The following is a 15,169-nucleotide window of genomic DNA, read 5'->3' as shown; positions in this document are numbered from 1 at the left end:
CCCCCCCAAAGCAACACTCTCCATGTGGGACCCCAGACCACAGTCCAGTTTCTGAAACCATCTTTCCCAAGAGAGAATGCAGAGAACCTGTGGCTCCCAGAGTCTGAAATGGCCTTGATGCATGGCCAAGGTTATTGCTTACATCTCTCCCTACGCCATTCCTACCCCCCTCCAAATAAGCTTTAAAACCTGTGGCTTGGTCACTGTACTCCATCTAGGCATCTGAAGAAGAGGAAATCCAGAAAAACCCAGCCTCAAAAAGCTCTCCAGCTCATGCTAAAAGTGCTACTAGATCCCTGAACCTCCCCTTTGTTAGCCTTTGTTTGCAAATGGCCCACCTAGGCTTTTCTTTGCAAGATTTATTACTCAGGGCCTTTGCATTCCTCTGACACTGAGTATGACTTGCCTAAGGTCACTCAAAGGGGGTTTCCAGGGTGGAATGGGGATTCGAACCCTGGTCTCCAAAAGCACAGTACTCAAACCACTGTGTCAGGCTGAGTCTTAAGATGGATTCCTTTTTGCCATTGCCTTCCTCTAAGGCCGAGAGAGTGACTCACCCAAGGTCAGCCAGTAGGTTTCTGAGACTGAGCTGGATTTGAACCCTGATCCCCCAAAGTCTTAGTCCAACATTCAAACTGCAACACCATACTGGCTGTTATGTGCAGCTTATGACAAGGTCACCCAGTGGGTTTCCATGGCTGAACAGAGATCCAGGCCTTGGTCTCCCAGAGTCTGGGTCCAACCCTTAAACTGCTGGACCAGTTCAGATTTCTCCAGAGGAGGTTTGCCATTGCCTTCTTCTGAAATGCAGCCTAAATGCATACACACAAGCGCCTTCAAGTCACCTGTTGGTTTATGGGGACTCCAGGAATTTCATATTTAGGCCCGGTGAGATATTGTGTGTGTCTGTGCCTTCCAGTCACCTGTCGATTTATGTTGATGCATAATCTCAAGGGTTTTTCTTCAGCAAGGAAGAATTCCTTTGAAATATAGCCTACAGCGCCTGGAATTTGTAGGCAACCTCCCATCCCAGTACTATCCAGGGCTGTCCCTGCTTAGCTTCCAAAATCAGACAGGACCCAGTGCCTTCATATCCCTTGGCAGCCTCCCTTCCTAGTCATAACCCAGTCTGGCCCTGACCTCTTAGAATGTCTGATGGATCTTAATGTCTGAGATTAGATGTCCTTTGGGTTCTCCCTGCCAAAGAAAACCCTGTGAAATTATGGCAGAGAGAGATCTTATGGCACCTTTGAGACTAACGTTAAGAAATAATTGGCAGCATGAGCTTGTGTAGACTTCATCAGCAGGTGACTTGCAGGCACAAACTCACACAATCTCTCACACAAGAGGCACCCCAACAACCATTCCCCGGAGACCCCCATGCTCCTGATACCTCTCCCTGGGGTCTCCACAAGCAAGGGACCCATCCGCCTGGGCACAAAGCAATGCCATTGCGGGGAGGACCCTTCCCACCCCCCAAACGCTGGCAGGAGAGAGACAAGGGCAGTTAATCATTCACCGACTCACGGCCATTAGCAGCCTTCAACAGCACCCAGCCTCAGGGAGGACAATTGCGGAGGGCTGGCACCATGCCACCCATCCCAAGCCCAGAAAGCTAGCTGCAGATCTTTTGCTGGAGACGGAGGCTGCATCCACACTGGATCAATGACCTGGTTTGGCACAGCTTTGTAGCAACCTGGCTCAAGGCTATGGCATTCTGGGAGTTGGAGTATGTTGTGGGGACCCCACAACATACTCCAACTCCCAGAATGCCATAGCCTTGAGCCAGGGCAGTTAAAGCGGTGCCAAACCAGGTCATTGATCCAGTGTGGATGCAACTAGTGATGGCGTACCTGCCTCCCATCCCTACAAGGGGGGTTTTCCCGCCTTTGTTTGTTCCCACGGTTCTTGCAAAACAGGACAAAGAGTCATGCAAAGCAGTCCCAAAGAGGTCAATGCCAACCACTTACCCATCAAAAGGCACCATTTGTCTATTGGCATGAGGAAGGCAACCCACTCTGCAGCCATGGCAAGACTGGAGTGGGGAGATCCCAGGGAGAGAAACTGGAACTGTGGTTGGTTTTAATAGGGCGCACGGGATTTTTATCTTTAGAATCTTTTAAAATAGTTTACAATTACACTCATCCCTCCATATTTGCAGCTTTGATGATTCACGCATTTGATGAATATGTTCTCTCTAGGAATCTCTAGGTCCTCCAGTGCAACTCTATGGTCAACTTTAACTAAATGTTGCACTGAAAGACCTAGAGATTCCTAGAGAGAATACTCTACTAGGCCTTTGTAGCTCCTCCAGTGCAACTCTATGGTCAGTGTCTTTTGGATACTGACCACAGAGTTGCCCTGGAGGACCTAGAGATTCCTAGAGAGGCGTCCTCTCAGGTAAAAACCTGGTGTTTTTGTCATTTGTGATGTTTCCACATTCAGGGGGGTCTTTAAAAGAAAACAGTCAGTAATTTCTGGGAGGAAGAGAAGAAAGAAAGGATGGTGTAGAGCGATGCTTTTGGGGGCAACCCCTTGTTTGGGAATGTGACCCCCCCTGAACCCCAAGAGAGTTTCTCAGGGGCAAAACAGCCTCTGTCCCAAACTAAATACCGTTTGCAAAGCCTTGTATCACACGTGAAGTTACTTTTATCACACAGGCAATGCTTTATGGAGGGAAAGGGACCCACACAGCCTTCCAGAGCTGGTTGGACTGCAGCGGCCAGCATCCTTTAGCACAGGGGGCTGCTGGGCCTTGCAGTCCAAAAAGGAGAGTCCAGATTGGCAGATGAAATCGAAGCTTGGAAAGTTTCCTTTAAAAGGCCTTTCCTTCCAGCCCTTTCAAGAGTGTTTAACCCCATTCAGCTGCCTGAAGGCCTTAGAGAACCAGGGTCAAGGCAAGCCTTTCTGAGCCGGAGTCCCTTGCTCCTTCCTTTTTCTTTTGATAAGCAAAACCCAGTAAGAACCTGGTTCAAAAAGGAATAAACCTGGAACGGAAATTCTGCTGAAATGCCCTTTCAAAGTAATACAGTATTGGAAAGTCACTAGAAGTCACCACTCCTCACACCCATAAAGTGCATTTGCTGTTGCATTCTGGGATTTGCAGCCGAGGAGGAAAAGGCACACAGAATTCCCAGCCAGAAGAGCTCGCAGGCCTGGCTGGACTACAAATCCCAGAATGCCCCAGGAGGCAGCCAGTAGGACAGTAAAAGATTATAGTGCCATAACCCACCCCCTCCTAAATAATCCGCTTTAAACTGCCCTGGCTCTTTGCTATGGAATTCTGGGAGTTGGAGTTTGTTGTGGGGTCCAGAGCGGAGCGGACCCCACAACAAACTCCAACTCCCAGAATTCCATAGCAAAGAGCCAGACAAAGAGTGAAAGTTTGAAGGGGGCTCTTGAGAGAGAAAAAGGGGAGGGGGCTGCTCTTCTTCCCGAACTTTCCCCCAAAGAGCCAGAAAAGAGGGAAGCCAGGAGGGTCTGGGGACAAAGGCCCGTCGGAGAGGGAGGGGTTTTTGTGGGAGGGGGGTCTCACCTTGGAGACGATGAGGGGCCCCCCGTGCTCCAGGCCCCCTTTCAGGGTGAAGCCCCAGGGCGCCCCTCCGCAGAGCTGCACGTGGACCAAGTGGACCGAGGCCAGCAGGCCACCCCCGGCCCCTCTGCTGCCGCCGCCGCCGGGACCCCCGTCACCAGCCCCCGGCTCTTCGGGCTCCCGCGAGGGCTCCGGATCCGGATCCATAGCAGCATCCCGCAGCAGCAGCAGCCAGCCCCCGAGAGCGGCACCCACCGACGGAGGGGCTCCGCTGCTGCCTGGCTGGACCGGCCGGACGGGGGGCGGGGCAAGGGGAGGGGGCGGGGCCGAGGGAAACCTCCAGCCCCGCCCCGCCCCCTCCTTCAGTGGGGGAGGACTCAGGAGTGGGACCCAGTTGGATCGGGACCACGGAGTTTTTTGGGGGGGAAGAGAAAGGGAAAAGGCTACACAGCCCCCCAAGTGGAGGGAGGAGCCCCCGGATTGTGCTTTTTGCAGCACCACAGCTCCCACAATCCACACGCCTAGGGGATTCTGGGAGGGGTGATCCTACCCCCCCCATACAAATGTCCTGAGCGGCTTCTTTCCTTAAGTTAAGGGGCTCTCCAAGCCCCCCCCCAACACACACACACACACACACAAAGACCCGCATGAGGAGACTAAAACAGAGCACTGTACACTTGCCCATAGGGAAACGTTGGGGGTCACTTGCCCATAGTGAAGCCATACTTGCCCATAGGAATCATTGCAGAATGCTATGGGCAAGCCTTTCCCAATGATTCTCTATAGGCAAGGATGGCTTCTCCATGGGCCAGTGCTGTCCTTTGGTTTAGTACATCCAGACCCCCACACAGCCCTCCTACTCCGTAGCTGGGCTTGTCTGTGGAGCACCAGCCGCGTTGCCTTTAATTCATCCAGATTGGGGCCTTTGGAGGAGCATCGCGTCCTTTGGACCTAGGAACCGGTGGCCCCTGGGAGTTTGAGGAGTGGGAACGGAAGGGCGCTCTGCCCATGCTCAGGGGCCTCGGGGCACAACAGTGGCCTCCTTTCAAGGCCTCTTTGTGAGCCTCGTGGATGGAGGCCTTTGGCTGGACAGTGGAGGCAGGGCAGCGCTGGTCAAGACAGGCCTTTGGCCTGAAGGACCTGTGGGCCCTTTGCCAACCCCCCCCCCCCATAATGAATTCTTCTCTTTGTCCCAAGGAGCTGGACTTTCCCCCCATAGGCATAAGCAACAGCAAGGGCTGGTGGTTTTATCACCCAGGCCACATGCTGACCCATGGGAGCTGTGGGGGGGAGAGGACGCCCTCCCCTTGCCCTGCTGCCTATGGAGGGGTGTGTGAGTCACAGTCCATATTGCCAAGGGGATGGAGGGAGAGAGTGCCCTTTCTCCAAAAACACCCCCCTGTGCCCCCCCCCATGAGCCATTGCTGCAAAGCTGGCAGAGAGCGGGCAATCATTAACACACACACACACACACACACACACCATCTTTGGGAAGCCCAGGGCTCTTTGGGAAGAGGAGGGTCACTTGGGGGAAAGACGCCTCTGTCCTCAGGTGGCCCCTGCTCTGCGGCCAGAGGCTGCCCACCTGGATTTGAGGGGCAAGGAAAAGGGCTGGAATCAGGTGGGGAGGGTCTTTCCTTCATACAAGGACCAGATCCCATAGCCCTCGAATGCTGAGTCCATGCACCTCAAGACCCAGTTCAAGGAAAGAGCCAGGCTCTTTTGCAAAATCAGCAGCATTTGGGAATCTGCAAGGCCTTTTGGGATCTGTGGCACAGAGACCTCTGCAAGGGCTCAGCCCTTTCCAGTGGCACATGTACTGCTTGCATTGCATGGCTGTATGCGCTAACAGGGTGATCAAGAGTCTGGTCTTTCCCTTTACATTCCCTATCCATAGCCATGTTTCCAATATTTGTGATCTCTGCCTTTGCCTTGATGTTGACTTCTGGCGTCTGAAGTGCCCTGGCTGGGATCCCAGTTCTTCCAGCCTATAGACACACAAAGGCAATGGAGCAGCCAAATGCCTCTCCTGCGCCACCTTTGGGTGCTCTCCTGCAACCTGGGCCTCCCCTCTTTCCTTTCTTCCCTCCTTCCAGGTCCTTCTGTTGGGACTTGTTTCCTTGAGCAACCCTCTCCTCCTCCTCCTCCTTGTCTCCAACTCCACCAACCTTGTTGTGCAACCTCCCTCTTGCCTGTTGCCACTTCTCAAAGTCTTGGCCCCACAACAACAAAAACTCCCCTTGTGTTGTTGTCCAAGGGTGTGTCGGGCAGGCAGGCGCGCTCCTCCTGGCACCCTATTTATAGCGTTCAAGTGCAGGCTGGTGGGAGCTGCAGGCGCTTGGCAAACCCCAGGCGGAATGGCTGGCTGGCGGAGCTCCTGGCTGGCTGGCCCTGCTCCGGGTGGGGCCCAGGGAGCCAGCACTCGCACCCGGGACACCTCTGGACTTCTGCGGCCAATGGAGGTCTTTGGGCCACTCTCCCCTTGGTCTGTGCAGGCTGAGAGCTCTGTGTTTTGGGTCAATTGTGTGGCACTCTTGGCCTGGTCAAGTGCCCTGGCTGGACAGTTTGCCACTAAGTGATGAAGAACAACCAGCAAGCCAGGCCCCCTGGTTTTGGGGAATCTCTCCATAGCCATGGAAACCCACTGGGTAACCTTGGCAAGGCGCACTCTCATCGATAGTCCAAAACCCCAACCAGTGACACCAGGTAGAGCTGAAATCAACAACAGCAACAATAATAATGGCCAGAGGAAGGTTCAAGGGTATAGCCTGCTCCTTTGCTTGGCCCCTGAGTCCTTCCATGTGCCTCTGAACCAGATGGATGTGGGGCACCCTATATATAGAGAGAGAGACCCTCCATTGCTTGTGTGGCTCCTGGGTGACCCTGGTCCTCCTCTCCTTTCTTGGAGGTCTTTAAACAGAGGCTGGATGGCCATCTGTCAGGGATACTTTGATTGAGATTTCCTTTAGGGTAGAACGGGGTTGGACTGGATGGCCCTTTGGGTCTCTTCCAATTCTATGATTCCATTATCCAGCTGTTCTCAGTGTTGCCGGTGATGCAGATGGAGGCCAGGAGCCCTGGATCTGGACCCAAAGGCCTCCCTCTGGAGCTGCTGCTGCAACCTTGGAGGTCCTTGGAGCAAAGGGAGGGCCCTGGTGCAGCTGAGTTCCTCCCCACACACTGGCACTCACTTCAGAGCGGAGGCAGGCAAACAAATGCACACATGGCAAGATGCACACACTCCTCGGGAGAGAAAGGCAGAGCCGGTGCCAAAAGGCGGAAGCCCCCACAACAGTCTTGGGGTTGAGCAGATGGCGCTCCAGCCTCACACATCTGTCTGGCCTGGACCCATTCCTGCAGGGTCAGGACAGCTGTAGGGACAAGGGGGGAATGGGGAATCTCTGGGTGACCTTTTTGGACTGCATCGAATCAGAGATGGTTGGGGCATTCTGGAAGCCACAGTCCAGGGCTGGCTGGGATTCTGGGAGGTATGGTCCGAAAAAAAGAGACATTTCTCAGGCCTGGGCTTGGCTTTCCTTTCCTCCAAGGGGCTGAGGCCTCTTGCTGCTGCAGAGCCTCTCCCTGCCCCTTCCTTTCCTCCTCCGCAGGCCAAGGGAGCCTCCTCCTGGCCCTTTAAGCCTCAGCCTTTAAAGCAGGAAGGGCCTGGCCCTCTCTTCTGACCCCAGCAAGCAAAGGTCAGGGAGGAAAGCCCCCTCCAAGCAAAGCTGGCCTTCCAGGGGTCAGTGAGACCCCACCGCTGTGACTTGGCCTTGTTCATGTTGGAGGTCCCTGCGGGAGAGCGAGGGAGGGTCTGCCCTGGGGGCCTGGCTCCTCTCTTTGACAGGTCTGGGTGTTGTCTGTCCCGCCTTGCAGGGCTTGTCTGGGGATCCTAGGATGGGGCTGTGAGCACGGCCCTGCTTTGGGCTCCTGGGCAGTCCCTCCTTGCCCTTTCTTGGGGGATGCTTGGCTTAGTGCGGGGGGCAGTCCCATAATCCCATAGCCTTGGCACCAGCTGAGTGGCCCCATGGCTGGCTGGTGCTCCCTTTCTCCATGCAGGGCTTTGCTCTTCTTGGCTTTGCTCCTGCCCCTGGAGACCCCCATGGGAGATGGAGAGAGGGAGGCCCCTGATGCAGATGGGCCCCTTATGGCAGGCCCTCCCCTGCCCCTGATCCAGGTGCTCCTAAGCCAAGCCCCTACCCGGACCCCAGGACGGCGCAGGAGGCAGGCAGGTGGGCCCCCACTGCGCTACATGATGGGTTTGTACCGGAGTGTGGCCGACCGGCACGGCCAGCCTCGCAGGAACCGTCAGCTGCCCACCAACACCATCCGCCTGCTCCGGCCCTTCGCCAAGCACCGCCAACCTGGGACAGGTGAGGGGGAGGGAGTGGGGCTGGGGTTCACCTCTGGTGGGCAGGTTCCCCCAATTCCACACCCAAATGGGGCTGCAGTGCAATATCTGCAGGGCTTTTGTCTGCGTGCACCAAAGGCAACCTTAGGAAGGAGAAGGTTTGGGGACTCTGAACTAGAATGGGCACTGCTAGGGGATTCTGGGAGTTTGGCTGGAAATTTCTTAGAGGGGTGTGGCTGGAGGATTTTGGTAGTCCAAAAGCAATTGCCAGGCCAGTCGTGGGGCCTTGGGGTTTGGCCACAGGGCCATTAAGGACCATTCAAGGGCAACCAGTTGTGTCCTCTTTCCTTCCCAAAAAGGCCTCCCCACAACCTTTGCTCCTCTCCACTCCATGGGCCAGACTGGCTGGGGGATTCTGGGTGCTGCACTCCAGAGAAAATGCTTTCCCAGAATCTTTAGTCCACTCAGCCTGCAAAATGTTCCTCTCTCCCTTTGACCAAACTCAAGCCGTTCCTTTGCTTCCCATTTCAAATGATTGTCTGGGAACTGCACTCTACAGCTCTGTGGGTGTTTGGGGTCACTGGGAGGGGCAGATTCTGGGCCTGTTGAAGTGGGATCAAGCTGCTGTCACATTGCTTTGTAGACCCTTGCTTGAAACGGAGCTGCAGGACCCACAAAAAACAGCCAGAGGCATCGAAATGCAAGAGGGGCGTGTGAACATTTTTGTGCTGGGTGGCCAGGTTTTGAAGCAGGAAGGTGAGGAAGAGGTATATTTATGCACTTGTTTATTTCTGTGCAGGTCCCTGGTTGGTCTGGACTCTGGACTTCCGCCTGGAGGTCAAACCCCCCTTGGAGCACCTGGTGAGGGCTGTGGCTGTCTACTCTCCCACTCAGTCCTTAAACCGTGGCCTTTTTGCCTGCAGGGCCGAATTGCTCCTGGACCGAAGCACCGTCCCTCCCTGCCTGCTTGGCAAACTTCGGCCTCCCCCCTTGGCCAATTTGACCACCAACACTGCCTCTGTGGGTCAAGACGGCTGGACGGAGGTGGACCTCTCTGCCCACCTCCAGCTGCAGGGGGACTGGGGGTCGCAGCAGAGCCGGGTCCTTCACTTGCTTCACGCGTGCTGCCCCCTTGACCCTAGAGGACAGGAGGATCTGGTCTCCCTGAATGACCCCTTCTTGCTGCTCTACCTCAACGACACGCGGCGGTTCCTGAGGGCAGAGGCAGGGGGCTTGAGCCTGACCAAGGAGAAGCCCTCCAGGAGAAGGCCCTCTCTCATCCGCAGGACACGCCAGACCGGCCGACTGGCCCTGGACCTGCCCAGCTACTCCCCGGCTGGGGGCCCCAAGCAGAGCGAGTGCTCCCTGCGGCCCTTCAGGGTCAGCTTCAGCCAGCTGGGCTGGGACCGCTGGATCATTGCCCCGCACTGGTACCGGCCCCAGTACTGCAAGGGGGCCTGCCCCCGGGTCCTGCGCTACGGCTACAACTCCCCTAACCACGCCATTGTCCAGAACTTCATCAATGAACTGGTTGACCAGAGTGTTCCCCGGCCCTCCTGCGTCCCCTACAAGTACAGCCCCATCAGCGTCCTCATGATTGAACCCAACAATGACATCCTCTACAAGGTCTACGACAACATGATTGCCAAGTCCTGCACCTGCCGCTAAGGCGCCTGCGGAGAGGGTCAGTGTGGAGAGGCTGACCCATGCAGTCCTCCAGCCAGGACCTGACATGCTCTGCACACCTCTGAGCCCCATTTCCACCCCCCTAGCATCCCTCTGACAGCCCCTCCAAGAGATAGTCCAGATTTTAACAAAGTTGGGCTCCTTTTCACCTGGCCCCTGATGCCTTCCTTCCCCAGTGACCTGATGGACACACAGACATCGTTCGTCTCTTTTACACCAGGACTTTTATACAACATTTGGAAAGGTGGCCATCTCCATTTTCTCTCTGGAAGAAGAAAGAAGGGGTGCCAGGCAGACTCCTAAGACAGTCTTGTTTTTCTTTTGGTCCTGATGGGAGTCTGGTGCAGCAGGAGGAAGACAATGAAGGAAGTGCACTCAGCCGTGCCTCTGAGAGCAGGGTGCTGGGGGCGGATATGGGGCAGAGGCTGGGTTTGCCCCATTTTGTCTTTGAGGGTCTCCTGTCCTGAGGGCCAAATCTCCTGCCTCTGAGCAAAGTGCCTGCCCTCCCCATTCTGGAAAGAGGGGTGAGAGGCAGGGTGGGGGGCACCTGGGGCCAGGGAAGCACTGCTTGTGTGTGGCGCGCGCATGGGGGGGTCCTAATTAAGGAGGGTCCAAGCCTCCCCTTTGGCACAAGAGGCAGGCCGATACCTTGAAATGTGTGTGTAGTGTGAACTCCAGAGGAGCTGACGCTGGGGACTTCCCCAGGCTTCCCAGTCGGTCAGTCAGTCGATTGGTCAGTCTCATTCTCCCCGGCCAAAGTCAGGCCTCCGGAGCCACAAAGGGGGCAGCGCTGTCTTTGGGCCGCTTCCTCTTCAATGGAGTTGCATGGCGCTGCTCCCCCCTTTTCTCTCGCTTTGGGGCACCCTTCTCCACGTTCTGCCTGCCTTCCTTGTGGTTAGTTCCCGCCTTGTGTACCCTCTCAAAATGCAAATAAAAGCACACTGTCATTGTCACTTGCAGTTTTGGGAGATATCAACCCATGGAGTTCTGCTAAAGGCTTTGAAAAATGTAAGGGGAAATAGTGGGGTGGGAAAAGGAAGTCTATTCTGCTGCTTTCTAGACCTGGTCAGTTTGGTCTTTAAATATGTTTCTTGCAATAAAAGAATACAGTGTCTGGAGGTTTTAAGCTGAACTAGACTGAGTGGATGAGCGGCCGGACAGGCAGAGGCCCTTGGCTCATTTTGGTCCCATCCAGGAGAAGGGGCCCTTCCATTGCTTTGGCTTGATGTGGGGGGCATGCAAGCTTTCCTGGGGTCTGCAAGCCCATCCTTCAAGGGCCTTTCAGCTGTTGGTGGGCCTCTGCTGGTGGAGGGTTTTATCCCTGGGCTTTTCTCCAACAAACTCGCCATGTCCTTCTGAGCTAGAGCACTTTGAAGGCTGTTTCTAGATGTAGCCCCAATGGTAACCTTGTCTTGCACCCCATCCGCGGTGGCTGCCTCTTCATCCCCTCCCTCCCTCCCTTCCTCTGAATACTTCTCATTTGGCCTTCCTTCCTTCCTGTCTCTGATTACCTTTTTCTCCCTTGGCCTTCCTTCCTTCCTTGCTTCCTTGCCCCACTGTCTCCTGCCCTGAATCCATTGCCAAGCAGCTGGGATCCCTTTCTATTTCTTACCTGGTGTACTGAAAAGAGATTGTGTAAATAAACCTGGTTTCTTTTGCTAAAGAGGACTGCGGCCTCTGATTTGGGGTTAGACGGGAGGAAGGGCTCCAGGCGGGGCAAGTGGGGCCGAAGGAAGCCCACAGCCCCAGGTCCCACTCCACACTTTCTGGAGCCCCAGCTCAAGGCTGGAGCTGGGCCGGGGACCTCGGGGCTTTGTGGAATCCTCCTGTGGAAAGGGAAGGTGAGCCAGGATTGGGGCTGAAGACTCCGGAAGGGCAGGTGGGCAGAGGAGGGCTTCCAGACCCTCAGCCCAGTGTGGGCTTCTGGGCTGCCATTGCTCTTGCCTCCACCTGGGATGCCATTCCGGGGAGAAGCTCTTCTCTGCAGATCCTACCGAGGGGCTTCTTGCTCTTGGGATTTCCAGAGGAGGGGCTGCCTTGCTCTGGGGCAGCAAAGTCTCCAAACCTCTCCTACACCTTGAAGGGGAAAAGAACTCAAGCTGCAAAGATAGAAGGGAAGGCTCTTGCTCCCTTGAGACAATGGTCCAAAACACACTGCAGAAATACTACTCCGCTTTCAGACTGCTTTAACTGCCCTGGCTCAGTGCTAGGGAATCCTGGGAAGTGTAGTTTATTGTGGCCCCGGAGCTCTCTCTGACAGAGAAGACAAACGTCTCACAAAACTACACTTCCCCAGATTCCCTGGCATTGAGCCAGGACCATTTCTTTGTTCCTTCCTTTCTCTGTTCCTTCCTTTGCTCCTTTCTTTCCTTGTCCCTGTGCTTCCTTCCTTCCTTCCTTGTTGCTCTCTTCCTCCTCCTTTTGTCACTGTCTTTCTCTCTGGCTTTTCCCAGCGGAGGGAGGCAGGGCGCAGTTCCCTCGGGGTCCGCCAGGGGCGCTCTCTCGAGGCTCTTGCCCAGCAGCAGCAGCAGCAGCAGCCAAGGCAAGGGCCCGAGGAGGAGGAGGAGGAGGAGGAGGAGGAGGAAGGGCCCTGGCCGGGGGAGCCCCCCTCCCCCTCCTCCTCCTCCTCGGGACCAAGTTCCATCCTTTCCCTCGGGGGCTGCCAGGGCCCCTGCCCTCCCTTCCTGCCTGCCAGGTCTCTCCGGAGGCGGAGGGGTTAAAGGGGCGGCCCTCCGAGGGCTGCTGCTGTCCCCGGATCCCCCGCCGCAGGAGGCCGGGTTTCTTCTCGGCCTCAGAGCGAGGCTCCCGGGAGGAAGGGGCCGGGAGCAGCCCGAGGCCGGAGCCATGCGGAGCCGGAGCAACTCGGGGGTGCGGCTGGACGGCTACGCGCGCCTCGTGCAGCAGACCATCCTCGGGCACCAGGTGGAGTGGAGGGGCGACCGAGGGGAGGCGGGGGTTGCACTCCCAGGCGCCGCGGGTCCTTGGGGTCTCCCTGGGGAAGGCAGGGAGCAAGGCCGAGGAGCCCCCAAGGAGGGCAGACCCAGGGCCTTCCTGGGGGGCTTCGCTTCAGACTCCTGGGCAGCCTCCCCTGGGCTTTCCTTGGCAAGATTTGTTCAGAGGAGGTTTGCCATGGCCTTCCCCTGAGGCTGAGAGAGTGTGGCCTCTTGCCCAAGGGCCCCCGTGGGGCTTCCATGCCTGAGTCGGGATTCGAACCCGGGTCTCCGGAGCCAGAGCCCAGAACTCAAGCCCCCTCTCTGCCACTTGGGCTCAAAATGACCTTCAGCTTCCAGGGGAGGGCTGCACCCGTGGCCCCCAAACCTTGGTCCTCCTCCTGCGGAGGTTTTGGACTGGAGCTCCCCGAATCCCTGGCTGTTGGCCAAGAGGCTCCTGGGAGTCGACCTCCAAAACACCTGGAGGGCCAGCCTTTGGGGATCTCTCCATGGAGGGGACTCGGGAAACCAGGACCAGGAAGATTTGGCCCAGGGAGTGCATGTCCCATGAGTCAGGCACGCAGCCCCTGGGTTGAAGGGGGAATCCTGGGGTCTCCTCCTCGGCTGCCAGGGATCCCTCCTGCGAAACCTGGAGGACGAAGAGGAGCATCTGCAGATGGATGGATGGAGCTTTGGTTGGTTCTTGCACTGGTTTTCCAGTTCTGGATTCAAAGCACCGGGAGAAAGAGGGAGGTTTGGGGTGCCTTTGGGCCCCAGAGTCCAAACTCCCTTCTGTTCTGGGAGCAGGCCTTGTGCCTCGATCTCATGGAGGATGGAAAGCAAGGCTCCGAAGCAGGGAAGGGAGAGGCTGGCCCAAAGGCCAAGGGGCAGTATATTATGGCCCCTTCTCCTCCCCTCCTCTCTTCCTTCCTTCTTGGCTACTTTGATGGCTGCTGCCTTTGGAGGGAGGGCCCTGGGACTCCAGACAGAGACATAGGGACTAGGGGAGGCTCAGCACCCCTGGCAGAGGCTCAAGGCTGCTGGGGCTGGGCAGGGGACCCTTTCCCAGCCATGAAGGGAGGCAGGTGACCCCTGGAGCAGGCGAGATACCTGTGTCGGTCCAGGGCTGCATCCACACTGGGGAAATAACCCGGTTTGGCACCGCATTTCAGCATCCTGGCTCAAGGCTATGGAATTCTGGGAGTTGGAATTTGTTGTGGGGTAACAAACTCCAACTCCCAGAATTCCACAGCCTTGAGCCAGGCCAGTTAAAGTGGTGCCGAACTGAGTTATTTCTCCAGTTTGGATGCAACCTGGGACTCAAGGTGGCTTACAAAACAGAGGATTATAATAAAAGCACATGTAAAAAATTAATAATAATAATTACTGTTATTATTTATACCCCTCCTCACAACATTAAAATATAAACACAATACAATAAAATCTCCCACAAACCCACCTTCCCATTAAAATTGCCCCAGGACAGTAACTCCTTCGTATCCCTGGATCTTTTCTAATCCGCAGATTCTATGCATCCATGGCATGGAAATATCCTTAAACATATATACATTCTTGCCCTTTGCTATAAGGGCCACCGCTTGCTCTCCGTTGCCTTTAATGGGACTGGAGCATCCACGGATTTTGGTGTCCGCAGAGAGTCCTGGAACCAAAGCCCATCCAAGGATCCCAAGGGCCCCATTGGATTACGCTTGACAACGAAGCTGCTAAAGCCATGTTTTAACAAAGGAGAAGAGAGGCAATAATGCAGCGGTTTCCCTTCGGAGAGCGAACTAAGGAAACCTGTTGTGTGTGAACTGGGCTGTTTTTACAAGGAGAGCCCTTGCCTTGTAAAACCATCAAATCCCGCCAAGGCTGCTGGAGCGCCAAGGCCTCTTTCATTGGCGAAGAAGGAGCCATTCTTCTAGGTTTCCTGCAAAGGGGCTTCCAGAGTCTGGGAGCAGCCATTGAGGCTGGATCCACACTGGGGAAATAACTCAGTTTGGCACCACTTTAACTGGCCTGGCTCAAGGCTATGGAATTCTGGGAGTTGGAGTTTGTTCCAACTCCCAGAATTCCATAGCCTTGAGGCAGGATGCTGAAAAGCAGTGCCAAGCAGGTTAATTCCCCAGTGCAGATGCAGCCCTGGACTGACACAGGTGTCTCACCTGGTCCAGGGGTCCTCTGCCTCCCTTCATGGCTGGGAAACGGTCCTCTCCCCAGCTCCAGAAGTCTTGAGCGTGGTTGTGATGGAAACCCACATCTCTCCCAGTGGTGCTGAGCCACCCCTAGAGTATATGTGTATATGGGTGCGCATGCGCAAACGTTGCTTTTATGGACTACAGCACTCCAGAATCTCCCATCCAGGGCAGGAACGTTGCTCCCCAATGATGGACCAAGGCTCTGATGCGGCTTGGAAGGGTCCATACAGGAATGGTTGGTTTCTTTGGCCGGCTGGGAAGGACCCTGTTAGTTTCACCGCTGTAAATAAATGAGCCAATAAACAACAACACACATGCGCCCGTGTGAAAAGTGAAAGAGGAACATTTAAATAAGGAACTTGAAACAATCCTTGCAAGAAGGGTCCATTTGGATGGAGTCCTGGGATCCTTTCACATGGCAGGATTATACTGGTTTGTTTTAATGTCCGCCGCTGCGATGGTTCGGAGGAGCAGG

At 55.6% G+C, this 15,169-nt stretch overlaps 3 protein-coding genes across 5 annotated transcripts in view; 2 read left to right on the top strand and 1 right to left on the bottom strand.

Annotated features, from left to right (window-relative positions):
• SHROOM4 (shroom family member 4) overlaps positions 1 to 3,820 on the bottom strand; it is a 38,349-nt gene extending 34,529 nt beyond the window's left edge. The window contains 1 exon segment of the mRNA XM_042480069.1: positions 3,536 to 3,820. Coding sequence (XP_042336003.1) covers positions 3,536 to 3,739 — 204 coding nt within the window. The 5' untranslated portion in view covers positions 3,740 to 3,820.
• A 3,736-nt stretch (positions 3,821 to 7,556) lies between these two features.
• BMP15 (bone morphogenetic protein 15) lies at positions 7,557 to 10,940 on the top strand. The gene is made up of 2 exons (XM_042480148.1): positions 7,557 to 7,902; positions 8,680 to 10,940. Exons 1-2 carry the CDS (start codon positions 7,557 to 7,559, stop codon positions 9,546 to 9,548), a joined length of 1,215 nt encoding a protein of 404 aa, XP_042336082.1. The 3' UTR covers positions 9,549 to 10,940.
• A 1,223-nt stretch (positions 10,941 to 12,163) lies between these two features.
• Positions 12,164 to 15,169, top strand: part of PHKA1 (phosphorylase kinase regulatory subunit alpha 1) — a 33,876-nt gene continuing 30,870 nt past the window's right edge. For 2 of the 3 annotated variants that reach the window (XM_042478993.1, XM_042478992.1), the window contains exon 1: positions 12,164 to 12,488. In XM_042478993.1, the coding sequence (XP_042334927.1) occupies positions 12,411 to 12,488 (78 nt within the window). In that variant the 5' untranslated portion in view covers positions 12,164 to 12,410. The remainder of the gene's footprint in view (positions 12,489 to 15,169) is intronic. The other variant, XM_042478994.1, reaches the window with a different exon arrangement.

The sequence above is a fragment of the Sceloporus undulatus genome, chromosome 7 (genome assembly GCF_019175285.1).
Source record: "Sceloporus undulatus isolate JIND9_A2432 ecotype Alabama chromosome 7, SceUnd_v1.1, whole genome shotgun sequence".
NCBI classification, from domain to species: domain Eukaryota; kingdom Metazoa; phylum Chordata; class Lepidosauria; order Squamata; family Phrynosomatidae; genus Sceloporus; species Sceloporus undulatus.
Note: the sequence above shows the minus strand (reverse complement) of the source record. Positions and strands in the feature narration are given on the sequence as shown.